General features: G+C 41.2%; 1 protein-coding gene across 10 annotated transcripts in view; it reads left to right on the top strand.

Annotated features, from left to right (window-relative positions):
- Positions 1 to 26675, top strand: part of cast (calpastatin) — a 192731-nt gene that overhangs the window by 116131 nt on the left and 49925 nt on the right. For 8 of the 10 annotated variants that reach the window (XM_048527120.2, XM_048527119.2, XM_048527114.2 and 5 more), the window contains 17 exons: positions 959 to 1009; positions 3296 to 3421; positions 6008 to 6058; positions 6745 to 6834; positions 7625 to 7720; positions 8124 to 8186; positions 10063 to 10188; positions 11238 to 11294; positions 14136 to 14225; positions 16924 to 17019; positions 17231 to 17293; positions 20377 to 20502; positions 22356 to 22484; positions 23003 to 23092; positions 23850 to 23936; positions 24786 to 24848; positions 25867 to 25986. In XM_048527120.2, the coding sequence (XP_048383077.2) occupies positions 959 to 1009; positions 3296 to 3421; positions 6008 to 6058; positions 6745 to 6834; positions 7625 to 7720; positions 8124 to 8186; positions 10063 to 10188; positions 11238 to 11294; positions 14136 to 14225; positions 16924 to 17019; positions 17231 to 17293; positions 20377 to 20502; positions 22356 to 22484; positions 23003 to 23092; positions 23850 to 23936; positions 24786 to 24848; positions 25867 to 25986 (1524 nt within the window). The remainder of the gene's footprint in view (positions 1 to 958; positions 1010 to 3295; positions 3422 to 6007; positions 6059 to 6744; positions 6835 to 7624; positions 7721 to 8123; positions 8187 to 10062; positions 10189 to 11237; positions 11295 to 14135; positions 14226 to 16923; positions 17020 to 17230; positions 17294 to 20376; positions 20503 to 22355; positions 22485 to 23002; positions 23093 to 23849; positions 23937 to 24785; positions 24849 to 25866; positions 25987 to 26675) is intronic. The other 2 variants (XM_059644737.1, XM_048527117.2) reach the window with 1 other exon arrangement.

Genomic DNA, 26675 nt, shown 5'->3' with positions numbered 1-26675 from the left:
TCATGATATAGGGACAACTCTGAGCTCAAAAACCTATGAGAAGTTAAAGTGTACTTCCTTTGCCATGCTTTTCCTTCCTTTAAATTTGATGAATGAGAAATAATTGACTTTGTTGGCAGCCACAGATGTGATCTCCGAACTTATCCCTTACTTGACAGTACAGAGGATCTCAGTTGTAAACTCCTTCTGCAAAGAAGAAATTTCAATATCTTTTAAATATAGCTAGGATTATTTTTGACATCAAACTTCTGTATAATGGTCTGTTGTAAATAAAAGATTCCACAATAATGATGCAACAATTGAAATTGACTTGAAATTCAGGGCGGCACGGTGGCTCAGTGGTTCGCACTGCAGCCTGACAGCACCAGGGACCCAAGTTCGATTCCACTCTCGGGCAACTGTCTGTGCGGACTTCGCACATTCTCCCCATGTCTGAGTGGGTTCCTTCTGGGTGCTCTAGTTTCCTTCCACAGGTCAAAGATATGTAAGTTAGGTGGATTGGTCATGCTTAGTTGCCCATAGCGTTCAGGGAACTGTAGATTAGTAGGGTGAAGCGGGGGGGGGGGGGGGGCGGGGGATTGGGTCTGGGTGAGATGTCTGAAGGTTGGTATGAACTTGTTGGGCTGAAGGGCCTGTTTCCACATAGTAGAGATTCTATGAAATTATAGGTCACCATGGTTGTAAGGAGAATTATGAAGAAAACTGAAATCAGTACATATTAATACAATCTGTTGGTTTAATTTTACTAAACTGGTATTGTGAATATTGTGAAATTTAACAATATTTTGATTTTTGATTGCTGAGATCTACATTGATATGTGTGCAATGTATGCAAATTGAATTAGTAGTACCAATTTATTGCATTGTATTTATCCTGTTGCTGTACAGGTTTTCCTAAATTTGAAATAATTTTGATATGCCTTAGAAGAATTTTACAACAATTTTCTCTTTACAACAGGATCAAGTTAAAAAGGGTCCTTCACCCACACATCCAGAAACAAAGCCAAAGGTAATGGAGCAATGAAATATTAGTTTTGTTTTAAAAGGAACATTTGGTTTTCTGCAGCTAAACTGTTGAAAGGAATAACTATTTAACCCAATCACAACTATTCTAGTGCTCAATTGAATGAGTATAGAGTAGATTCAAAACAAAGTTCACTTACCTTCTTTCAGTACAGTCACGGATTCCTTAAAATTCATTTTGAATTTCTGGGAATGCATTCCTTAAGTAAATGATCCCTTTACTATGTTAAGAAGAGATTTACATGAATGTTCAACAGCACCACCTCCTTCATAGTGGCAGTGATTGGTAGGTATTGGCACTTCAGTTTTCTTCCAACATTAATTTATCACGCCCTAGTGTGTGAAAATGTACTGGAGGGATGACTACCATATTGTAAAAGTTGAATTTTTCGACTTTTTTAAAGTTAAATTTATGGGCTCACCTTATTACATGGATATCACTTTAGAGGGACTGAAATTCAGTGTTACAGGGGAACTGAGCTCAGCTGAGCTGCGCGCAAAGGATGATTGTTGCCTGACTTTGACCTGATGCATCTTAAACTTTCGCGCCAAATTCTTTCATTTCCTTATTTTTTCTCTCGTCTGCTGTTGTTTTAGTTTTTCAGACAAACATTTTAAGCTTTTATTTCTGATTTAAAAAAAAACATACATTTGACTCTCATACAATCTCACTAATCGTTGTAGCTCTCTGTTTTCATCTCTGGTGACTACCTGGTAACCGATATCTATTTCAAGCCCACCGACTCGCTCAGCTACCCGGACTACAACTCCTCTCATCCACCTTCCTGCAAGAATGTGTTCCCCTACTCCCAATCCCTCCGCCACATCTGCTCCCAAGATGGGGAATTCCATTCCCATACATTGCAGGTGTCGTCTTATTTCAAGGACCCCACTTACCCACCGCCCCATCCATTCAGTGGTCAAAAAGGCTCCCAACTGCATCTCTTGCATTTCCAACACCTCTGTCTTCGCATCCTCTCCTCACAACAAAAACAAAGACAGAATCCCCCTTGTCCTCATGTATCACCCCACTAACATCCGGATTCAACATATCATTCTCTGCCACCTCCACCACCTTCAATCTGACCCCACAACCAAGGATATATTTCCCTCCCCGCCCCTATCTGCCTTCCATAGGGACCGCTTTTGTCTGCTCCACACACTCCACTAGCCCCTACACCTCCCCCCTCACCTCCATCCAATGAACCAAAAAAGCCTTCCACATCAGACAGAGGTTCACCTGCACATCCACCAACGTGGTCTACTGCATCCACTGCTCCCAATGTGGCCTCCTCTACATAGGTGAGACCAAGCGGAGGTTCAGAGACCACTTTGTATAGCACCTGTGCTCTGTTCGCGACAAATGGCAACACTTTTCCCGGTTGCAAACCATTTCAACACCCCCTCCCACTCCCTGGGTGACATGTATCCTCCAGTGTCACAATGACGCCACCCAGAAACTGGAGGAGCAGCACCTCATATTCTACCTTGGAAGCCTGCAACCTAATGCTCTCAATGTGGACTTTACCTGTTTTGAAATCTCCCCACCCTTGGTGTCATCCCACAACCAACTCTCCTTCTCACCCCTGCATCCTTGACCTGACACAACCTGTCCATCTTCTCTCCCGCCTATTTGCTTCTCCGACCTCACTGACCAATCCCCACCACTGCCTACCTGCACTCACCTATCACCATCCGACCTACCTTCCCCAGCCCCACCCCAATTCCACTCTATTTATTTTTGAGCTCCCGACCCCTCCCCCATTTCTGAAGAAGGGTCCCGACCCAAGATGTCAACTTTCCTGCTCCTCTGACGCTGCCTTGGCTGCTGTATTCCTCTAGCTCCACACTGTGTTATCTCTGACTCCAGCATTGGCAGCTCCTACTGTCTCTGTTGAACTGCCATGTAGTTTTGGTATGTGTACTTGTTTTCAAAACAGATTTGGAATCAGTTGCTTGCATGCAGCTATATTAGGGCACAGACTATTATTAAAAATAGTCATGGGCTTTGCAAAAGTCTTTATCTTGTCTCAGTAATGCTTTCCATTTCCAGTCGACTAGGAAACTGTTCTTCACTCTTGCACAACCTACCAGCGGTCGTGAAGTGCCATTGACAGAGGTCACCCAGAAAACTAAAGGCAATTACTGCTGGTGGTATTGGTATTTTTTTCATGTACTGTAATATTGAGGGCTTGAGGCAAACCTTGGTATCTGCATGCTTAAAATATCTTTGAGTTGAACTAACTACATATTTATTGTATTGTCATTACAGGGTATATCTGAAGGTGACGCCCTGGATTCACTGTCAGCAGACTTTGGCCTCAGCTCTGCAGCTCCAATTTCAAAATGTTCAGCTGCAACCACTCATTCTGTAGCTCCACCGCCTGTGCTGAAGGAGGTATGGCAACAATCTCCAACTGTTAGCTTCTGTAACTGAATTAAAATCAAGAAGGTAGGATTGTTTGGGAGTTCTCAAAACTGCATTCTGCATTTGGTTTTCCGATCTGATGAGATGCTGTGAACTATATCTCTCATTTGTACAGACCCGTGCACAGTGTTTGCTTTTTTTCATAATCAGGAGTCTTTCTTAGTTTAAACTTTCTTCCTCTTCATCTTAATGAGGAGCAGGAACGCTGCTCTTATGTGCCATGCAAATAAATCAACCCTGCTACTACAACAGAGGTCAAGGTGTGGGAACACGACCTCAAGGTTGTGTTCTAGGCCCAACCATCTTCAACTGCTTTAACAATGACATTCCCTCCATCATAAGGCCAGAAGTGTGGTTGCCCTTTGATTACACAATGTTCATTGCCACTCGTGACTTCTCGGATACTGAAGCAGTCTATTTTGAAATGCAGCAAGCTTTAGACAATATCCAGGTTTGGACTGGCAAGGGACAAGTAACATCCACACCACTCAAAGGCCAGGCAGTGAACGTCTGCTACAAGGGAGAATCTAACCATCATCTCTTTACATTCAATGGCTTTACCATTACTGAATCGCCTACTATTAAGGGGTTACGTGAGCAGGCCAGAGGTTAGGAGATTTGTAGTGAATAACTCACCTCCTGACTCCCCAGAGTCTGTTCACCATCAACAAGGCACAATTCAGGATAGAATATTTCTCAGTCCAAATCCACAGAGATCCACTCCCTCCACAACTGATACTCAGTAGAGCAATGTGGACCATTTACAAGATGCACTGCACAGATTTACCAAGGCTTTTTAGACAACACCTTCCAAACACTCGACTACTTCCGTCTGGAAGGACAAGGGCAGCAGATGCATGTGAGCACAACCAGCTATAAATTCTCCTCCAAGCCACTCATCATCTTGAATATATCCCTGTTCCTTCCAGGTCAATGGGTCAAAATTCTTGAGGGTTCTCCCTAGCAGCAATGTGAGTCGACCTACAGAACATAAACTGCAGTGGTTCAAGAAGACAGCTCACCACCACCATTTGAAGCACAGGGATAGAGAATAAGTGCTGGAGCTGCTAGTGAAATCCATGTCCAATGAGTGAATAAATAAAAGCATGAAGTTCTGGAAACAATGGGCATGGATTTGGAAGATTACCATGCATTCAAGAACTGTAGTGGAAAGGGAGGTTGAAGATGGTGAGGTGTATGCAATGACTTTTGAGTCCAGGATTGTTCTTTTGAGGAGACAGATGGTGAAGGTAGATTAGAGAAAACAACACCTGAGCTGTTAACAATATAGGCTAAGGTGAAAATAAAGTAAGGAAAGTGGGTAGTCAGTAGTTCAGTGGGAATAAGGTTGAATTTTCTGGAGATGGGTTTTGTGGATAAAGTGAGCTTAGAGAATGCATGCAGGGTTTTAGTAAAGAAACTAGAGTAAGGTGCATATTCAGGGCAAGGGCTGAAGAGCATTTTGATACAAATAGGCAGTTGACAATTTCAGAGGCAGTGATTGGATAATCTTGATCTTGGAAATGAAGAAGTTCGTAAATGCTTTGCATTTTCTGTTGGAAATGAGGGTGGAGAGGAGAGGGGTTTAAGAACCGGTCGGTTCACAATAAACAACTGCACCTCCCAGTTGCGAACCATTTCAATTCCCCCTCCCATTCCTTAGACGACATGTCCATACTGGGCCTCCTGCAGTGCCACAATGATGCCACCCGAAGGTTGCAGGAAGAGCAACTCATATTCCGCCTGGGAACCCTGCAGCCCAATGATATCAATGTGGACTTCACAAGCTTCAAAATCCCCCCTTCCCCCACTGCATCCCAAAACCAGCCCAGCTCGTCCCCGCCTCCCTAACCTGTTCTTCCTCTCAACTGTCCCCTCCTCCCACCTCAAGCCGCACCTCCATTTCCTACCTAATAACCTCATCCCGCCTCCTTGACCTGTCCGTCCTCGCCAGACTGACCTATCCCTTCCCCACCTGTACACTCCTCTCCACCTGTCTTCTCCTCTATCCATCTTCGGTCCGCCTCCCCCTCTCTCCCTATTTATTTCAGAACCCTCTCCCCATCCCTCTCTCTGATGAAGGGTCTAGGCCCGAAACGTCAGCTTTTGTGCTCCTAAGATGCTGCTTGGCCTGCTGTGTTCATCCAGCTTCACACTTTGTTATCAGGGGTTTAAGAAGTTAGTTTGCAATAGAGAAAGCAAAAAGGGTCATCTTGGCACTCCAGGATGATCCAAGAATGATGAGAAATTTTGGCAATTGGGAGCAGGAGCCAATAGCTTTCATGTGGGCCAGCCACATTTGGGGATGAATGACTCTCAGTTTTCATTTAAGTCTGCAAGAGATCAGAGAAGGAGGCCAGAGCAAGGGAAGAGCTGAGGTGAGGGAATAATTGTTTTTGGGACTAGGTAATTAAAAATGGAAGATCTGGTTGAATAAATTGTCACTGCAGCAATATTCTGGTGGACAGAACTAAAGGCTACTTGGTAGAGATTCTGAAAGGACAGCTGTAAATTAATTGGGGAGAAACTAAAAACTGAATGTTCTTTCTTGCACAGGCAACTGCAAAATCTTCATCGGCTGTATCGGCAAGTAAAAGTGATTCAAAGGTAAGTGAGAAATTCTCAGATGTGAAATGTATAAATTCTACAACCCATGGATCTTTGAGATTTCAGTTACCTCTGGCAAAATAATGACCGTGATAGATCAGCATCATTTCAACTAGGCAACCACGTCTTTCGAAAGTGATCAGTTAATCCAACACCAGTTCAAAACAACATCAACAAATGTTTGACAACACAAGTCCTGGTGTACAGACCTCTTGTTGTCATTGTGTATTCTTTTCTTCTCCATAACCATAGCAATTGCTTGTGAGGATTGGTGAGTTAATAACATCGGCTCTTTATTTGAAGGTGAGCCTAAGTACAGAAAATGTTCACTGGAATTCTATGTACAGCACATCTGACTCTTGCTACTGTTGCATCAGACTGCCGAACAAATTACAGGACTAATACATTGTATCCTATTGAGGTGGGTAGTGATGGACAGTAGTTTAATATATACGTCCTTAAAAGGTGTAGGCACATCTTATCGCAACAGCCATCACATTCCTGTACTCCAGTGAGACCTGAATTGTCTATGAGTGACCCTTAATAGCGCGAGAGTAACATCATCACGTTCTTCACACTCAAAGGAAGAACTGTTTAGTTGCTTTCAGTAACATTTTTCACCACTGTCAGGATATATTTCCATTCAGCTTTATCACAAATTGAAAAAGTGTATTTTGTTTGTAAAGGGTGAAGATCCATTTGACCTGCTCGCAGGAACACTTCCATCAGAAGCTCCAGATGACTCAGGTCCAAAATATACTGGTCCTGAGGTGAAGGTACAAATAAAGTTTGTCTCCTGATAATTTTAAGCATTTAGTACTTAGAACGGATCAACAGATGATGTTATATGTTAGAGCTAGATATATATCTATGCATATGAAAATATTCTGTCGGCAGCATTGCCTTTACCCAAGCCCAACAATAATACTAATGGCACTATGTGCTATACTTACTTCCTCTATTTGTGATCCAATTGCACATTTTAATGAACAACCAAGCCTGTTACTTTTCCTTGCTCGAGGTATGATTAAATAAGTTTCCTGATCTTCCTACATCAATAACTACATGAATGTATAATGTCCCTAATTTTGAAAAATATCTGAAGGCACCGCAAGACATTTTTGTCTGCCTTTGTTTGGTTTTCTGACTAAAATTACCCTCAAGCTTTAAGATATGAACCTAAAGGCAATAATCACTAACAATGAAGAAAGTGATTTTGAATATCTGTCTGATGGGTCATTAGAGGTTGTGTTTGTGTAAATGAAAAGTTCTTTTGACAGATTAGGTTGTGATGGTGTTCTTCCCAAATACTTCTGACATGTACAATCCCAATCCCTCTGATTTATGCATTAAACTGGTTTTATGTAAATTTAGTTTAAATAGCATGCAACTGCATGTGGAGCATCCTTCATGTATTTTCATTATCAGTCTTGCTGTCCACATTTGCAGTCAGCTTTTTCAAAGTCTTGATTCACTTAATTCCATTTATCATTTTGTTGAAGCACAAAGTATGGATATTGAAGCTTAATGTTTGAATTTTGATTTTGAATAATTGTTCATTTTCAGGAATCAGACGTTACTAAGAAGAAGGCTGAGCGAGTGGGAGAAACTGAGGGATCTATACCCCCTGATTACAGATTTAAAGAACAACCTGATCCTAAGGTTTCATTCAAAGTTTGAGTCAAGCCAGCATTATTTCAATCAATTTGTGTTTTAATGAATGAACATTGAAAAGCATTTCTACAATAGACTGACATTAAAATAGATAATTTCTTTTGCAGTAGTAGAAATCAAATGAAAGATATTAAAGCTTGCAAGAAATCTGACAGAATTACAAAGTAAAATTTACTCAATTAATCAAAATCACCATTACACACTCGTTTGGTTAGTCCTGCAGTGTGGTAGCTAAGTTCTTTTCAGATCAACTTATTGATTATTTGTAGTTCACACGGACATTATATGACAATGTGCTATAGAATGCTGAAGCATTTCTCTATATTTGTTTTGCAGTTTTACCAGTTGCTTTCATTCTTTATAATTAAATAAAGTTTGTTTCTTGTATCAGGGCAAAGATAAAGTGGCCTCTTCCTCCACTGGTCCAGGAGTAAAACCACAGGAAAAAGAGAAGGTGAACTGTTTATTTTTCTTGTATGAGCATTCTGTTCCTTTCGGTGAAACTTTGTAGGACAGCATTTGACAGGGTCACATGGCACAGCTTTTTAATGGTATTGGTTGAAGTTGAATTGTATTGGCAAGATAATGGCAACGTTGGGACCACTAAAGATATTTCAATAAGAAAAACAAATTTTTGAAGAAATTCAGCAGGTCTGGCAGCATTTGTGGGAAGAAAGCAGAGTTAATAGTTTGAGTCCAATTACTCTTCATCAGAGCTGTTAGCAATGAGGAGAGGATGGTATTTATGCAGAAGACAAGGTAGAGGAGGGGTGGCGAAGGGGAGAGAAAAATACAAAGGTGACGATGGAGCCCAGAAAGAAAGAGATATGAAACAAGTAAGTAAACAAGGAGATTATGGATAGTAGGCTAGGACAGAAGAAAAGCTGGATTGAATAAATGATAATAAGAGCTCAGAACAGGGGAAAAGGGGTGAGCTGTAGTGAATGCAACCCATATAATGTGTTAGTAGGTGTAAAAATAGGTGAGAATAGGTTAGTGCATAAAAAGCAAGCCATGTCATAGCACAGATAACAAAGTGTAGAGCTGGATGAACACAGCAGGCCAAGCAGCATCAGAGGAGCAGGTCGGCTGACATTTCTGGCCTATACCCTTCTTCAAAAATGGTCCCGGCCCGAAACGGCAGCCTTCCTGCGCCTCTGCTTCTTGGCCTGCTGTGTTTATCCAGCTCTACACCTTGTTATTCTCAGATTCTCCAGCATCTGCAGTTCCTACTATCTCAGATACCATGTCATAACAGGACGGGATGTGGGGTGGCTATAAAACATAGAAGGATGGAGTCAGGCTTTAAAATGATTGAATTCGATGTTGAGTCCTAGAAGCTGCAGGGTCCCCAGGTGAAAAATGTGATGCCATTCTTTTGAGCTTACACTGACACTAACTGGAACACTTTAGCTGGCCTGCGACAGTAATGTTGGGTGGCAACATGGTGGTGTATTGAAGTGGCAGGAAACTGAAAGTGGGATATTTCATTGTTGTCCAAGATGGGACAACCCACTGTGACAGAAATTAAGTTGGAATGTGTGAGACCTCTTCTTTAATATTGTGGAGAAGTCTAAGAGTAACATGAACATGCTTGGACCATGTCAGAAATGATAAATTCAAATGGGTGTATTGAAACTTTATTTCCATCAGACTGAAAACAAAAAATGCTGGAAATCACAGCAAGTTAGGCAGCATCCATGGAGAGAGAGCAAGTTAACGCTTCAAGTCCAGATGACTCTTCATCAGAGCCTTATTTCCATCACTTCTGCTAACCCCCAGTGCATTTTGTTGCTCTTTATTTAATAATCAGAATGAAAGGCATTTAAAATTATTGAAGAACTAATGCAACTTTCTATGTTCCAGTTTCTAGATCTTATAAATGTAAGAATTAAATGTGGTTCTATTTAAAGAAAATAGCATCTCATGAATTTTTTCATCTGGATATATGAAAGTACTGACTATAATTCTTGCTTTCTACTTGCACATTGCTTCCAGTGTCACCGTTGATGTCTTGTGAAAGAGAATATGCAGGTAAAGCTTAACCCTGCACAAGGATAAAACTGAGAGTGATTATCCATCACAGTCACCTGTACATTCCAGCTGTGGGCCTGACAGAGGCCATCTCCAAAGCCTTTCTATAGGGTTACATTGACATGTGAGAAGCTCAAATTAGGGAACAAGCATGTGTGGATTTAGTGTTAATTGCAGTTAATGCAGGTTTCTGCATTCGATATTTTGCTTCAATATTGTGAAATTCAGGTCCTTTTATCAATGTTATTTAATTATCATGGAGATGGTTTAACTACATTGTTCTATTATAATCACAGAGTACAACAGAAGATGATGTCCTGGAGTCTCTGTCAGCAGACTTTGACCTTAGCTCTTCAGCTCCAATTTCGAAATGCTCGGCTGTGACCTCTCACTCTGCAGTTCCACTGTCAGCGCAGAAGCAGGTGTGTTCCAGCTCAAAACTATTTCAGACTGCAAGTGGAGGATAATCTTCCCTTGGCCTGCTGGATGGAATGGCACTTGTATGACTCCTTTTTCACTGTCCAGCTGCAGCCATAACGGCTTGTCTTCCGGCCCCTGCTCTGTTACCTTGTGTCACCCAGGGAACATTACATTGCTGTAATTTTTCTCATCCTATTCAGCTGCCAGCCCCCTCAACTCTACAATTCATTCCCTACATCTGTCCTCCTTTAATTTCCTCAAAACCTACATATTTAATCGAGCAGTTGATGTTCTGTCTTAATATCCCTCACTATTCAGTGTCAATCTTTATTTGATAGCTTGGCTTTGAAGCATTGAGATAATATTGCACTATGCTTAATGTACTATACTACTGCAAGTTGGAAGTCAAGTCCGCATCTCCCCCAGGCTGCTGACACATTTGACCTCCTCTAGTGCTTTACATCCACCTTAAAAGTGACTAGCAAAAACTTTGAAAGAAGCATTTTGACATTTTTGAAGATTCTGTCTAGTCTTATCATTATGTTCATAAGAAATAGGTTTTGTGGCCCCTCAGGCCTATTCTGCCATTCAGTATGAGTATGTCTGTCTAAAAAGGAGAGGCAGTACAAACTGCCATCAGGAGGAAGGAGTAAGCATTTGAGGCATGGCTGCAGTGTCTTGGATGTGTTGAGCCTCTTGGTTAGGATTCACTGACAGTAATGACAATAAGTATAAAGGGGAGGTGCTTTCTTTGGTCCATGTTTGGTCTGAGACTTTAATAAGGTCTGGAAGCAATTGAACCTGGCAGAACCCAATCTGCAAGTAGGCAGTGCTTCAATAGCATTGCTTACTACACCTTCCATCCAGTCTCCAGATCATTAGTCCAGTCCTGCATTTATCACAGTCACTGTCGCCAGAATGTCTCCTATGACTGCATGTCACATTTCAGGTGTTAACAAATCTTGTAGAAATATTTGGGATAAAACTGAAGGTGTTTAATGCTTGTAAGTGAAACTGAAACAACAAATGTGATGTTCTTTTTCTGACAAAGGAACCTCTGAAAGCTTCCACAGCTGCCACAGTGTCTGCGGGCAAAAGTGATGCGAAGGTGAGTGAGGGAAAATATAAAATGTGAAATTGCTGACAGCAAACAGTAGCAGCAGAGGAATGGCACAAACAGATCCATTCACATCGCACTCATCATAGACCTTCCAGTATCAACATGGAGTAGTTCTAACTCTGTGACACCAGTTTATAGTTCTGATGGTCCCAAAGTTCACCCTTCAGTTTACTAATATTTCACTTAAAATTCAATCTCATAGCTTCTGGTGGTGCTGTGTAGATAGCCACATCCCTGCAGTACAGGAATCACTGCTGACTGCCCTATGGAGGGCATGCAATGCATGACATCTGGATTGACACACTTCCTTTGTGCCCAAAGAACTTGGAAGGTTCAATATGTCAATGGGCTGTTGCAATGTATAAAAATTAAAATTGACCAATAATTTTTCTGAGACCAACTTCTTTATTCACTCCTAAAATAAGAACTTTAGCAAGCAGGGAAGCTTTTTGAAAGACCTCTCATGTAGTTGCGTGGAGGTGCTTTTTATCTAGTTAAACTGATGCCAACTCGGTAGAAAAACTTTGACTATTTGTGCTGATGACACGCTGAGAAAATTACACAGCCTTTCACAAATATGGAGGCAACAGTGCAGTCACTTGCTGTACAACATGAGCAGGACTCACAGAGGAAGAGATACAGAGAGGAACCAGCATTGAGAGAGAGGAGTCGAGGTCTCCTGTTAGAATACCCTACTTTGTGAAGTTCTTCTGGGAACCTTAGAGTTTTGTTTGGATGAGCTGAGAGCAGTGTCACAGTTAGCTATGATTCACAATAGAAGTTCATGACTGAATTGGGCTACCTCCTTTGTAAAGACCTGGAGGCTGAACCAAGATTGAGGACAGCACCCTTGTGGCTGGGAAGATCACCATCTCACCATTTTCTTCTTTGCAACTGGTTCCTTGCAGGCCGGAGTTGGTGACATGAGTAACATCTTGCAGTTGATAACCATAGAGGTATCTGGAGGTGATCAGTAGCATGAACTGGAAAAGAGGACTTCATTCTCTTGTTCATGAGAAGGCACGGAACTACCACCTAATCATTGTGAAATAGATGTGTAACTGCATGATGAAATTCCTATCCCTCTTAAATGTGTGTTGACCTGAGAACACTGATAATGCATTTTTCCTTTGGCTGTTTGCACTATCCACCATACTGGGTCTTCCAGTGTCAATGATAGTATAGCATATAATTTACTGAGCCCAAAGCCCAGACCAATGTTCCAGAGGTGTCAGTTCATATACCACCACGGCAAATGGGAATTTAAATACAATTAATAAATAAATCCGGAATAAAAAGCTGGTCTCAGTAACAATGATCATGAAGCTACTGTTGTAAATATGCATTCAGTTCACAGCTTCTTCCTTTGGGGAAGGAAGCCTGCTATCCTTATGCAGTTTGGTCTATGTGTGACCATAGACCTACAACAATGTGGCCAACCTTTCACTTTGTCTGCAAAGCATTTGTTTGTACCTTACCACTACAGAAAGGTCAAATAAGAATAAAACTTGTCAGATCACCTAACATCAACCTAGGGACTGAAAACTAAAGGAGGGACATACTATCAAGTAAACCTCCTGCAGTTCATTAACACTGTCCTCCTGTGGAACAGCAGTTAGATAAAGAATTGAGGGTGGCAAGGATACAGAATGTGCTCTGTGTGGGGTAACTTCCATGCCCTCATTCAGATTAGCTCAGTAACACCACTACTGACTGAGTTGGCTGAATCTAGAAGAACACCTGTTACGTCAGATCATCAGCTGATAGTGGGTCAACCAAAACCATGGGACTGCCTGTGTGGCCACTTCACCAATAACCTATCTGTAGAATATGCATCTGTTCATGACAATATTGGAAGGAATGATCACTTCACTGTGATTATGGATGCCAGGTCCTATCTTTACAGAGAACACTGTCCAATATGTATGTGGCCCTGCCCCATTGCTAAATGGGATAAATCTAGAACAGCTCTAGCAAATTGAAACTGGACATTCAAGGGGTGCTGTGGGCTACCAGTAGCAGCAGCACTGCCTTTAACCACAGCCTGTAATTTAACGGCCCTGCCGTTGTTCAGTCTACCATTGGCATAACAGGGATCAAACCTGATTCAGGGAGTGGATAAGAGCATGCCAAGAATAGCACAAGGTGTACCTAGAAATGAAAGATTAACAAAGGACTATATGCATGCTAAACAGCAGAAACAGGAAGTGATAGACAGTGATTCCACAATAAACAGGGCCGTTGAGTAGCATTGAGCTGCATGGAGTATTGCACGTTTTGATAAGACAATTGCGAGAAAAAGATGGATTGACAACTTCTTTTGTCTCACCTTACCCTCCAGTAGGCTCAGGGTGGGTATGAACACCAGTGTCCAATCTCAAAAATCAAGACAGTTGAATTTCCAGTCTACCATTTCAGTTTAGTCAGATTCAATATGCAAGAATAATCCCTTCATATGGCATTTATGCAAGAATAATCCCTTAATGTGGCATCAGAGCTAATGTAGCATGCCTCTGGCCTTTTATTGCAAACATCGTCCAAACCCTTTGCTATTAATCTGCACAGTGCTTCCCCATGAGTACTGTACTCATTCACAAAAACAGATTGCAATTTCACCAATCAGTGATTGTTGAAAGCAAAATCAGAATTATTTTGCTTCACTTTCCCAATGTCAGAGCATACATCCAGGAGGATAATGTCAGGCGATTAGCAGTTCAATGTGAGCATTGTTTTCTTGGGTTGGTTTTTATGATATTTTTCACCATTGTCAGAATATGTTTCTGCTGAGCGTTGACACTAATCTGACAAAAATTTATTTTGTTTTTAAAGGGCGAAGATCCATTTGACCTGCTCGCAGGAACACTTCCATCTGAAGCACCAGACAATTCGGGTCCAAAATACACTGGTCCTGAGGTGAAGGTAGAAATAACACTTTTTGCTTGAAACTTTTAAACTTTGAATCGTTGACATCATGAGCCGGTCCATTTCAGAACTTTCATACATTTGTACATCAGTATTATCAGCCGGTTGCGCTGGTCTTTAACCAGCTCCGCAACAACTTGTGTTTACATAGTACACTTCGTATAGTAAGATGTAGTCAGGTATTTCAGCACAAAGTTATTGAGCAGAGTTTAATACAGACTATCTTGAAGAAATATTACGTCAGGTAACTGGAGGCTTGTCTTAGAAGAGTGAGGTCAAGAATTAGAAAAGCTTAGGGAGTGAATTGCAGGATATTTGCAGGCTAATTTTTAAAGAATGAAGACCCATTTAACCTAATTGCTGGGATACTGTCAATAGAAGCGCCGAAATACACTCTTTCAGGGTAATGACAGTAGAAATGAATTGTTCACTTAACACTTGTAGTTTTTGAATGAGACTCCTGTTGTTGCATCTGATGTTCATCCTTTTGCTTGTGGACCAAGTATACATTTTAGATTAGATTAGATTCCCTACAGTGTGGAAACAGGCCCTTCGGTCCAACAAGTCCACACTGCCCCTTGAAGCATCCCATCCAGACCCTTCCCCCGATAACCCACACACCCCTGAACACTACAGGCAATTTAGCATGGCCAATCCACCTAGTCTGCACATCTTTGGACTGTGGGAGGAAACCGGAGCTCCTGGAGGAAACCCACGCAGACACGGGGAGAATGTGCAAACTCTGCACAGACAGTCATCTGAGGCTGGAATTGAACCCGGATCCCTGGTGCTGTGAGGCTGCAGTGCTAACCACTGAGCCACCGTGCCGCTCCATTGTCCACATTAAATTGGCAACACTGACCTCTCCCCTGCCTATCAAGAACAACTTGCATTGATATGGCAGGTGTGATTGTTCATCAACTTTTGTGACAAACAAAACATCTTTATCAAATCCGGGTGGGAGAGGGATGGTAAGAGCTGGGTCTCTGAAAGATTTCTGGTTTAATAAAAAGCTTAGGTTTTCTATTTAACTGATATCTGACCAAATTGCTTGGGAGATAAACAATAGGAAAAGGAGTTGCCAAATAGGGATGAGTTAATTGATAGTGGTCTGGTCTCAAATGAAGTTTTAGTTTTTAGCTTCGAATGATTTGGCTGGAGACAGAGATGCATTTCTTTTGAACACTTTATTTGAAATTCCATGCTTTGGTAAGAGTTTAAAGCTTTTGTTCACTGTAGGATAGGTAAGATAAGAAAAGAAAAGAGAGAGTTCTAGAGGAAAGTTTGTCGAGTTCAAGAACCAGGAATTGGAACCTGGAGAGTTCTGATCCAGAGATAGCAAGAACTACAGAAGCTGGAGTCAGATATAACAAAGTGTGGAGCTGGAGGAACACAGCAGGCCAGGCAGCATCAGAGGAGGAGGAATGTTGACGTTTCGGGTTGGGTCCTCTTTCAGAAAATTCTGAAGAAGGGTCTTGACCTGAAAAGTCAACTTTCCTACTCCTCTGAGCTCTGATCCAAGGTGGCTACAGTTAAAATAGTGAGTTTATGACCCATGGATAGTTGAAGGAGATTTCAAGGGAAACCCATGTCAAAATAAACAGAAAGCTCAAGTTGTACTTGATGAAGTACAGAGACAATATGATTAATTTCCCAAGTTTTAGATGTGTTTACTTGAGTTTGTGGTTGTGTAACTCATTTAAGTATAGAAGGAGATTTGAATTAAGAAGCTCAGTTGACAAAATAAGTAATTGGCACTTCATACTTTCAGTACATTTAACAGAATAGTTAATATAGAGTGTAGTTATTAGTTTTCTTGTTCCTTGATTCTTCCATGAATCTTGTAGCTTTGTTCTTTAGAGCATACATTTTTAAAGATTCTAAAATAATAAACACATTATAGGACTCTACTGAGATCATAATATAGACTTAATGTGGTAACCTCTAGGCATTTCACAAGAGTATGATCAAACGTAATTTTGTTATGGAAACATTGAGGGGGAAATTAGGCAGTTGACCAAAAACTGAATTAAGGAGCTTAATTTTACAGGGCTTCTTAAAGGTGGAGCAGGACATAGGCTGAGAGGCTCAGGGAGTCAATACCAGAACTCTCTACAACAATTGCTATAGATTTTTGCAGAGACTTAAGTGGCTTACGAGGATATTGCCAGGGCTTGGAAATTGCAGGTATAAGGAAAGATTAGATAGGCTGTTTTCTTTAGAACAGAGAAGCCTGACGGGGTGACTTTATCAAAGCATACAAAATAATGAGGGGCTTGAATGGGGTGGACAGAAAATACTGTTTCCCCTGGCAATGAGGTCAGTTACCGGTTAGCACAGATTTAAGATACCTGGTAAAAGGATTAAAGGGGACATGAGGGAACCTTTTTCATTCAAAGGTTGTGGCTGGAATTTGCTCCCCTGTTTTTGGATGAGGTGGACAACTCATTCACAAGGAACCTGGATCTATACCTGAATCATTTCCAAGGCTATGGTAATTGGGGTTGGAATGGGCAGCTGAAGTGTTCAGCCAGCATAGACACAGTGGGCTGAATGGCCTCTTTCTGGGCTGTATGATTCTAATTTCCTAAATGGTCACTTGACCCGCTGAACTCCAGATATCTTTTATTGAAGCAAACTATGTGAATTTTGAATCTTAGTAATGATATGAATATGAGCACTTTGTAATTTTCAGGAATCAGATGCTAAGAAGAAGAAGGCTGAACGAGTGGGAGAAACTGAGGAATCAATACCCCCTGATTACAGATTCAAAGAACAACCAGACCCTAAGGTTCAGTCCATGCAATAAATTTGAGAAAAGCCTATAGTTTTCCTGTTTTCAAAAAATATTTGTTTAAAGCATAGAACTTTCTAAATTAGTATTCACAGAATGACATTTTATTTATATAGTTATAGTCAGCTTTACCAGCTGACATCCATTCTATTTAATTCTGCTTCCATTAATAAATCCTGATTAAAAACAGATCTGTTTTTTGTAACAGGATAAAGCTAAAGGGGGTCCTTCATCCACTGGGCCAGGAGCAAGACCAAAGTTCACAGAGAAGGTAAAGCTGAAGCTTTTCTCTATACGTTGTAAGAGGGTTTGATTCACTACCATGAAACTCCAAGCACAATTCCATAATTGGCTGATTCTAATAACTTTATGAGATGAATAAGTGCATTGGAAGTGTATTCAAGGCTCTCACATTGCTCAGTAACAGGGTAAGAATCACTGAAGTTCTTCTGCTCAGTATGCGATGGCTCACAAATGGTGAGTGTGCCTGAACTCCCCCATAGTACTGGCAGGAGGATTAGAGAAGAGTACTGAGACCATTAGGAATAGTAGAGATATAAAAAGGAAATTTGCTTTGTTGAAAATTCATTTACATTACGTCTACAACACCCAGGGCATTTTCTTGCTCTCTGAATTTATGATCAAAACAAAAATGAAAATCTACAAATATTAAGGGATTAATACAATTATCCACAAATTCCAGTTTCTAGTTCTTGTGATTTTATCTTTAAACTTATGTTCAGTTTAGAGAAGAAAGGCATCTTATTAGTTTTTTTTTAGTGCCACAATACTAAGAATTCAAATACCTGGGGTACTTTGTGAATTCACAATGTAAGGCCATCAAAATGATTGGGAACATCCAATTATAAGTTCAACCTACAAAAGAAAAGTTGCCTGTCCAAGTGGAAGTGACAGAATGCATGAGGACTCTTCCTCCAATCCCAGGCTTAAACTTTTCTCCATGATTCTGAAAGGCTCCCTAGTGAGATACAGATGAGCCTATCTACAACAAATGCAGGAGAGAAACAGATTGGAAAGTTGTGAGCAGTGGCAGTACAGTGGAGTGGCAGAAGTGAAATAGATAGTAAAAGGGAAGCAGTGAAGAAAAGTGAGTCTGCAATGGGGCGATAGTACCATGGGGATCACAGCTGCGACGTGTAGAGGTTGCTGAGACTGTAGGGAAGAGGGGTTCTGTGACTGAGGACAAAGTTTGTGAGGGGAGGAGAAAAACTGCAAGACAAAAAGAGTTGTAGGAATGAGATAGCAGTTTTAAACATGTCCACAAAAGAATGCTTGTTAACTAGAAGGTAAGTCATTTTGAAGTCACTGAGGTTGATAAATGCTTCACAATCTAATATGGAATCTCTGGGTTAAGGATACACAAGTTCAGGAGCAGTTGTGTAACGAAAATGTTGCTGATGATTTTGGAATTATCGCTGTATAATTTAATGCATTTTGCAAGAAATATTTCCATTCATTTCCCAGAGCCAGGCCAGATTTATCCTAGGGATAGGATATTTGGAAAAGCATAGCGTGATTAAAGGGAGTCAGCATGGCTTTGTGAGGGGCAGGTCATGCCTTACAAATCTTATTCCGTTCTTTGAGGAAGTCACGAGACAGGTTGACGAGTGTCGAGCAGTGGATGTGGTGCACATGGACTTCAGCAAGGCATTTGATAAGGTTCCCCACGGCAGGCTCATTCATAAAGTCAGGAGGTATGGGATACAGGGTGTTTTGGCTGTCTGGATTCAGAATTGGTTGGCTGACAGGAGGCAGAGAGTGGTTGTAGATGGTAAGCATTCTGCCTGGAGGTCAGTGCTGAGTGGTGTCCCGCAGGGCTCTGTTCTTGGGCTTCTGCTCTTTGTAGTTTTTATAAATGACTTGAATGAGGAGGTTGAGGGGTGGGTTAGTATGTTTGCTGATGACACAAAGGTTGGAGGTGCCGTTGATAGTATCGAGGGCTATTGCAGGCTTCAGCGAGGCATTGACAGAATGCAGAGCTGGGCTGAGAAATGGCAGATGGAGTTCAACCTGGATAAATGCGAAGTGATGCATTTTGGAAGGTCGAACTTAAATGCTGAATATAGGATTGAAGGCAGGATCTTGGCAGTGTGGAGGAACAGCGGGATCTTGGTGTTCAAGTGCATGGCTCCCTCAAAGTTGCCACCCAGGTGGGTAAGGTTGTTAAGAAAGCATATGGTGTTTTGGCTTTCATTAACAGGGGGATCGAGTTTAAGAGCTGCGAGGTTATGCTGCAGCTCTACAAAACCCTGGTGAGACCACACTTGGAATATTGTGTACAGTTCTGGTCGCCCTATTATAGGAAAGATGTGGAGGCTTTGGAGAGGGTGCAAAGGAGGTTTGCCAGGATGCTGCCTGGACTGGAGGGCTTGTCTTATGAGGAGAGGTTGACTGAGCTTGGACTTTTCTCTCTGGAGAGAAGGAGGAAGAGAGGTGACTGATCGAGGTGTACAAGGTAATGAGAGGCATGGATAGAGTCGATAGCCAGAGACTTTTCCCCAGGGCAGGATTGACTGCTACGAGGGGTCAAAGTTTTAAGGTGTTAGGAGGAAGGCATAGAGGTGACGTCAGAGGGAGGTTCTTCACCCAGAGGGTTGTGAGCGCATGGAATAGTTTATCAGTGGTAGTCATGGAAGCGGAGTCATTAGTGATATTTAAGTGACTGCTGGACATGCACATGGACAGCAGTGAATTGAGGGGAATGTAGGTTCGGTTATTTTATTTTTGGATTAGGATTATTCCACGGCACAACATCGTGGGCCGAAGGGCCTGTACTGTGCTGTACTTTTCTATGTTCTATGTTCTATCAGTACAGACTTGATCGGATGAAGGGTCTCTGTTTTTCTGTGCTGTCTGACTCTATGACTCTGAGATATTGAAAACCAAAAATTAGCCATCAAAAATCAGAATGTACATTTGAAGGAAATCTCAAGAAGATCTTTGAAAAAAAAATTGACCGCTGCAAGGTACTCACAAAAATTCATTATTATAAAGAACCAGCGTGCAAATATATGATGTACAATGTTTGGTGGAAACATAATCTGCAACTTTAACTGAACCCTGCAGAAGGGTGAATTTGGAGAGACTGTTCACCAACCCTTCTGTGTGCATTGCACAAAAGAGACCTGACGGACTTCAGCTGACTATCCTTTCATTGAAGACAGTTGCATACACGAGCCTCATTTGTGTGAAGGAAAATTGTGCTGTTAATCACACATGGTGCAATGCAATTTTGTCATTTGTGCTCCACGATAGATGATTTGAAGCTGCTATATCATTATTCTTGAAATATCTTTGGGATGGTTTAATTACGTGAATGTCTTGCAATTGCAGAGTATGACACAAAGTGATGTCATAGCGTCCTTGTCGGCAGACTTCGCCCACAGCCCACCAGCTCCAATTTCAAAAAGCTCAGCCTCAAGTTCTCACTCTGCACCTCCACCGCCTTCACTGAAGCAGGTATGCTATCAATGTAAAACTGTGAGAGACTGCAGGCGGTCCTCTCTGCCTCATTGTCTTACTATGTTGGATAGTTTTCATATAACTTTCCTCCTCAGCACAGTCTCAGCCATTAAACTACTATTGTTCCCATCCCATCAACTTCCAGATTTTATCAGGGCACAGATAATAGCTGCTTTGAATCTATGCTTCAATGTGACCCCATTTCTCACCTGAAAATGAATATGACCCAGCCACCATCAAAAACAAAACAGCAATAAAGCTGCATTGTAGCATTTAACAATTTTTTGAAGTTTGTGCAGTCTAGCTCAGAAGATAATGTGTCATATAAATATGAAAATGTGTTTTTAAAGTTTATTATGCGAAAACGCTATTATGTTACCTGCTCATTTAGGTTTCAGCCAAGCGCTTCTTAGTTTGAAAAGGCTGAGGGAATCCCCTCTTTCCCCATCCCCCAAGCGCATTGTAATCAGCTCCCCTCCTTGCACCATACACTCACCAACCCCTCTCCCCAAACCCTCCCTATAATGTACTTGCGCCTGCAGCAGACCCTTCCCCTTTACCCACTTTTTGTTTAGCTGCTGTGCGTGTTAAGCAGAGTCCCTATGCTGGGTTAAGGATCCTGTAAAATAGGCAGAAATAGAAACAATAATGGTTTGAAGCTACCACTCACTTCCCACCCCCTTGCCCATTCGCCTCTCATTCTCAATCCATGACTGTTACTTTTGCCCGTGGTTGGCCATGTCAAGTAAGCAGCCAGTTATTCAGGACCCACTTGAACTTGCCCACAAAAGGTTCATTCTGAGTTTAAAACACTTTGGACTGATTGTCCACCCTGCACTTTATGGTGTGATTTACCAAATGTGTGCAGAATAATCCCTGCAATGCCTCTCTCTGGACCGTGTTCTTCCTTTCACTGCTGCCATTGCTATTTTGAGGAGGGACAGCTTGTGGCCACAATATAATCTTTACAATGCTAGAGGGGGTCGTGAATTATTGTTTGGGATTTAGCTCAACTAGCATTAGACAACCAGTCATCAAGGGCAGTACAGTTAGATGAGAGACTCCCATCTCCAACTGCTGCTACAATGTCTGGCATCTGACAGCACCATTCCACTCTGATAATTCAGATCAGAGGGTTCATGTGGCACAGTGGTAGTGTCCCACCCCTGAGCCAAGAGGCCCAGGTTCAAGTTCCACCTACCCCAGAAGAATGTAGTAACTTCTCCGAACACGTTGATTAGAAGATGTCTATAATTGAGGCCAGTAGAAACACTGGAGAACACTATTTCCATTTTTGAAATTCCTATCTATATTCAGTACCTTGGACTGTTTTCCCACAGCAGTGCTCATTCTCCTGTCCTGCTGGCCAGAGCATTTTGTGCAACTGTACACTAAGGTATTGAGAATAACAAAAGAAATGATTCTGGAAAACTGCGTGTTGAAAACCAACAAACAAATAAAACTGAAGGAACTGTCAAAAGTTAACTCTGTTTTTCTCTCCACAGTTACTGCAGGAACTGCATCTTCAACCTTATCTGTTTTTAATTCAATCTTTAACATCCTCTTATATTGGCATTTAATTCAGTTACCTTTTCACCTTTCAGAAGTACTGCTGTTCTTTCTGACAGGCTTTCCATTTACCTTTTACTCCATTTCAACTTGCTTGTGTTTTCCTCCTGGTGTTTGCTCAGCTATCCAACAGAACTTACTTTCACAGGCACTTGTCTTTCCTTATCAGCTTTGCTTCCAATCTACCGCACATGGAATCAAACTGAAATGCTACTTTTTTGACTAGCGTTCTGATTAGAAATCTTCAATCTGAAGTGTTAATTTTGTTTCTATCTCCACAGATTCTAACAGGCTTGCTGAGTACTGCCAGCATTTTCTTTGTAATTACAATTGTAATGTTCTTTCTTGCAAAGGCACCTCTGAAAGCTGCTTCAGCTGCCTCAGTTTCGGCAAGTAAAAGTGGTGCTAAGGTAAGCCAAAAGAAGAAGTAAATGTGAACTGTCTGGCAGCTGCCAATGATAACAGAGCGATTGCACCAATAAACCAATTCAGGAAATCTATACAGGTCATTTACTTCTCAGATATCATCAATCATACCAGAACTGATCTTAAATCTCCAGTATCCCAATTTGTAATTCTGATGTTCCAAATATGCATACACAAGAATCTCGCACCCTGTCTGTTCCTACACTGAAATTACTTGCAGCCCTTTCTTCCAAACATCTTCACAAGCTTCTGATTTTTGTCTGCACCACAGTTTCCTCCATTCATGCAAAAACAGTTTAACAAAATGTAAGTTCATTAATCAGTGATGTGAAAATGAAAGACCTACTTTTCACTCCCAATATTTTGGTTCCCCTTCAGGATAAGGTATTGAGAGCTTTTCAATAAAATATAAACAACAGTTACTTGTATTGTTTCCAGGAATATATTACACTGATCTGCAGAACCTTGGCGTCAGTTGAAACAAGCCCTTTTATTTTTATAGGATACAGATCCACTTGATCTGCTTGCAGGAACACTTCCATCTGAAGCACCAGACAATTCAGCTTCAAAATACACTGGTCCTGCAGTGAAGGTATGACAACATTTCTTGCATAATGTTTTGGAGTTTGTGTAGTATTCCTGTAACTGCATCATGTCCCGATTTGTCAGTTTGTGAAGCTATTATACATTTGTACATGTGAACTTAGGCTGCTGTTAGCCCTGTCCTTTCCCCAGTTCAACAAATCTTGCATCATTAGAACATGCCAAATTTTCTCTAGAATTATCTAACAAAATGTGCTAACAAGGAATGTTGAGATACATTGGTAAAGGTGACCAAAAACTTCATTAAAGTGAATGATTTTATGGAGCTGCTTAAACATTGAGGGAGACCTACAGAGGCTGAGCTTTAGGGTAGTAGTTCGGGAATATCCCTGTTAAGCACTAAAAGCCTCTATAATTGACTTTTTCAATGCCTTGCATAATTTCATGTGTTCAGTTATTCACTTAACTCAGTTATTATTTTACAGCAGTACAGTATGTGAAGAAGTGTCATTGTCCCTACTTTGGAGCTTGTTACAAAGCAGGCAAACAGGTTGAATATCAATATATAAGGCCTTCCAAAACATCTGGCAGTAAGACCAGATTCCTGGTCAGCTAGAACCATGTGGTAACTGCAATGCAACAAACTTGCCTTGTTAAAAGATTCCACATACAGGTTCTTGCCATGATAAAGTGCTATCCTGTTGCCAAGAGATGACCAACTGCTCTCTCAGACAGTCATGTGTGCCTGCATATTGTATCTTAACATTTCCGTGAATATTAATTCTTTTATTTCCCATATTTTTTAGGAATCGGATGCTGAAAAGAAGAAGGCTGAACGAGTGGGAGAAACTGAAGAATCAATACCGCCTGATTACAGATTTAGTGATCCTAAGGTTTGGTATAACAATCGATTTCCGACAAGCCAATAATCTTAGTATTTTCAAAACATGTCAGTATACACGTGAGTGGGGAAAAATCTAACATGATCTAATTCGAAACTTCTACATTAGTGTTAGCTATTGTTCAGTCAGTGGAATTCATGTCTCTTAGTAAGAATGTATGAGGCAAGTGGCACTCAACTGACTTGAAGTAGAAATCAGTGCCAGACATTGTAGTGCAGTACTGAGGGAGAAACTGTTCTCTCGAATGAGGAGCAAAATTGAGAATCGGTCTGTTCTTGCAGATTACATGTAAGAGATGACATGACAGCATTCCAAGGAAGGGTAGGTTAAACATCCCCTGCGATCTCAACAACATTTATGCCTCGACAGCAAAATAAAAGCAGATTGTCTGGATGTTATCACATTGCTGTTTGTGGGATTTCACTGTGTTGGCATGTTTCTGAAGTTGCTAAGATGAATATTGGGTTAAAAGCATTAGTTAGCTCTAAACACTTTTTGAAAATCCTAAACATATGAAATGTGCTACAGAAATGCAAGTCCTTCTTTTGTTGTTGAGGTAGAAATAATGCTGATGCTATGAGTTACAACGAATCTGACAAAATTACAGAAGCGAATTTGCTTGGCAGTTTAAACTAAAATCAGTGCTTGCCTAAACCCTTCATTGATTAAACTTGCAAAATATTGTTTTCAGATCAACTTATTCTACAAAGACATCATGTATGAGGTTGCGTGATGAAGTATTTTGCCAAGTTATATATTGGTACTTTATCATCTGCTTTTAATTCTACATAATTCAGATGCCCCAAAGAGAAATCTGATAATATTTGTCATTTGTAACAGGATAAAGGTAAAGTGCCCTCTTCTTCCACTGGCCCAGGTGCAAAACCAAAAAGAACAGAGAAGGTAAAACTTTTTTGTCCTCTTACAAGGGTGTTTGGTTCCCTACAGTGAAAAACTTTCAGCCACAATTCCATAAAACAGTAATTTGCATAATCTTGGTATATTAATGACAGTGGTGGAGGTCTATCAAAGGATATTACTTCACACAGTGATAAAGCCGGATCAGCAGTGATATTTCAATTATTGCTCAAGATTGGAGAACACTGCAGGCAAGAAACAAAAATGCCTGGTGTATACAGTCTCTGTTATAGAATTGGGTCAGCGAATAAGAGAAAAATAAAGTACTTGGAGCATAAGGAATGTCAGAAATGTGAAAAGGAAATTTGCCCAAGTGAAAATTCACTCTGAGATAACCAGGCATAGAACTGGATGAAAACAGCAGGCCAAGCAGCATCAGAGGAGCAGGAAGGCTGACGTTTTGGGTCTAGACCCTTCAGGCCAGGTCTAGGCCCGAAACGTCAGCCTTCCTGCTCCTCTGATGCTGCCTGGCCTGCTGTGTTCATCCAGCTCTACACCGTATTATCTCAGATTTTCCAGCGTCTGCAGTTCCTACTGTCTCTGAAAATTAACTCGCATTGCTTCTTCAAAGCATAAAATGATGCTTATTCCTAATCTGAAAAGATTAAAGATCTTATGAATGTAGTTTTAGTTAGGAAAATGGCTTCTCATTTTTTTGCCTTTTTTAACGGATGTGCGAAAGTCTTGACAATAATTCTTACTATATCTTTGTACATTGGTTCTTTGTGATTGCCAGTGCAGTGGTGATGTTTCCTGGAAACATAGTCTGCAGGTCCAACTGCAGCTTGCCAAAACGTGAGAAATTAGCTCTTCTCCCTTTCATTTTCCAGAAATTGGATTGCAATTCATTGCCTCTCTGTCCTTCCGTTGGGTAATGCAGATCTATGTGAACTTAAAAGTTGTGCAGGAAATGTGTCAGATAATGGCATTTGAAACCTCTGTATCTTTGTTCTTGAAATATCTTTGAGATAGCGTACCTATGTTTGTTGTATTGTTATTGCAGAAAATGACAGAAGATGATGTCCTGGATTCTTTGGACTTTGTCGAAAGTTTTCCAGCTCCAATTTCAAAATGCTCAGCTGCACCATCTCATTCTGCACCTCCACCACCTTCACTGAAACAGGTATGACAACAATGTAAAACTGTGAGAGACTGCAGGTTGAGAGATTTCCTAGCTGTGTGGAACTGCACTGTTCTTCCATTCGGACACAGCCATAGGAACATTGGAAAAGGAATAGGCCATTCAGACCTCGAGCGTATTCATCTTTTCATTGAGATCATCGCTGACCTGTGGCCTACCTTCATGAGCCTTTGGCCCATATCTGTTAATATATTTGCTCAACCAAAATCTATCTATCTCAGATTTGTGAGAGAATCTTTCACAATAGTCTTTGATCTAATTCCTGTGCTGTTACCTCTGGGGTTCCCTGTACATTTGGCTCCTTCACATCTAGATGCAACATCTGCAGAATTGAATGTCCACCTTCATTCTCAGGAAAGACCTACCGGTGTGCAATTAGTTCTCCAGGCCTTACCTGAAACAGATGACATGTTGTTTTAGCTAGCTCTCCAGCTGACAGCTGAAATCTCTGTTGCTGCCATTGAATACCGCCTAACATTTCCATTGTCTCCCATTTGCTACACCTGAGATTCAGCAACTAATATTGAGTGCACAGACATACCCTACAGCTCAAAGCTCAAAGTTATTGTCTTCAGTCTGAACCATAAACTGTATTCCATAGGGATTCAACACCATCATTCTGGATTCCAGTTGGCTTCCCATCATCAACTATCCATGGAGCATTTACTTTT

The sequence above is a fragment of the Stegostoma tigrinum genome, chromosome 3 (assembly GCF_030684315.1).
Source record: "Stegostoma tigrinum isolate sSteTig4 chromosome 3, sSteTig4.hap1, whole genome shotgun sequence".
In the NCBI taxonomy this organism is placed as follows: Eukaryota; Metazoa; Chordata; class Chondrichthyes; order Orectolobiformes; family Stegostomatidae; genus Stegostoma; species Stegostoma tigrinum.
The sequence above is the reverse complement of the archived record's forward strand: the minus strand, read 5'-3'. Positions and strand labels throughout refer to the sequence as shown.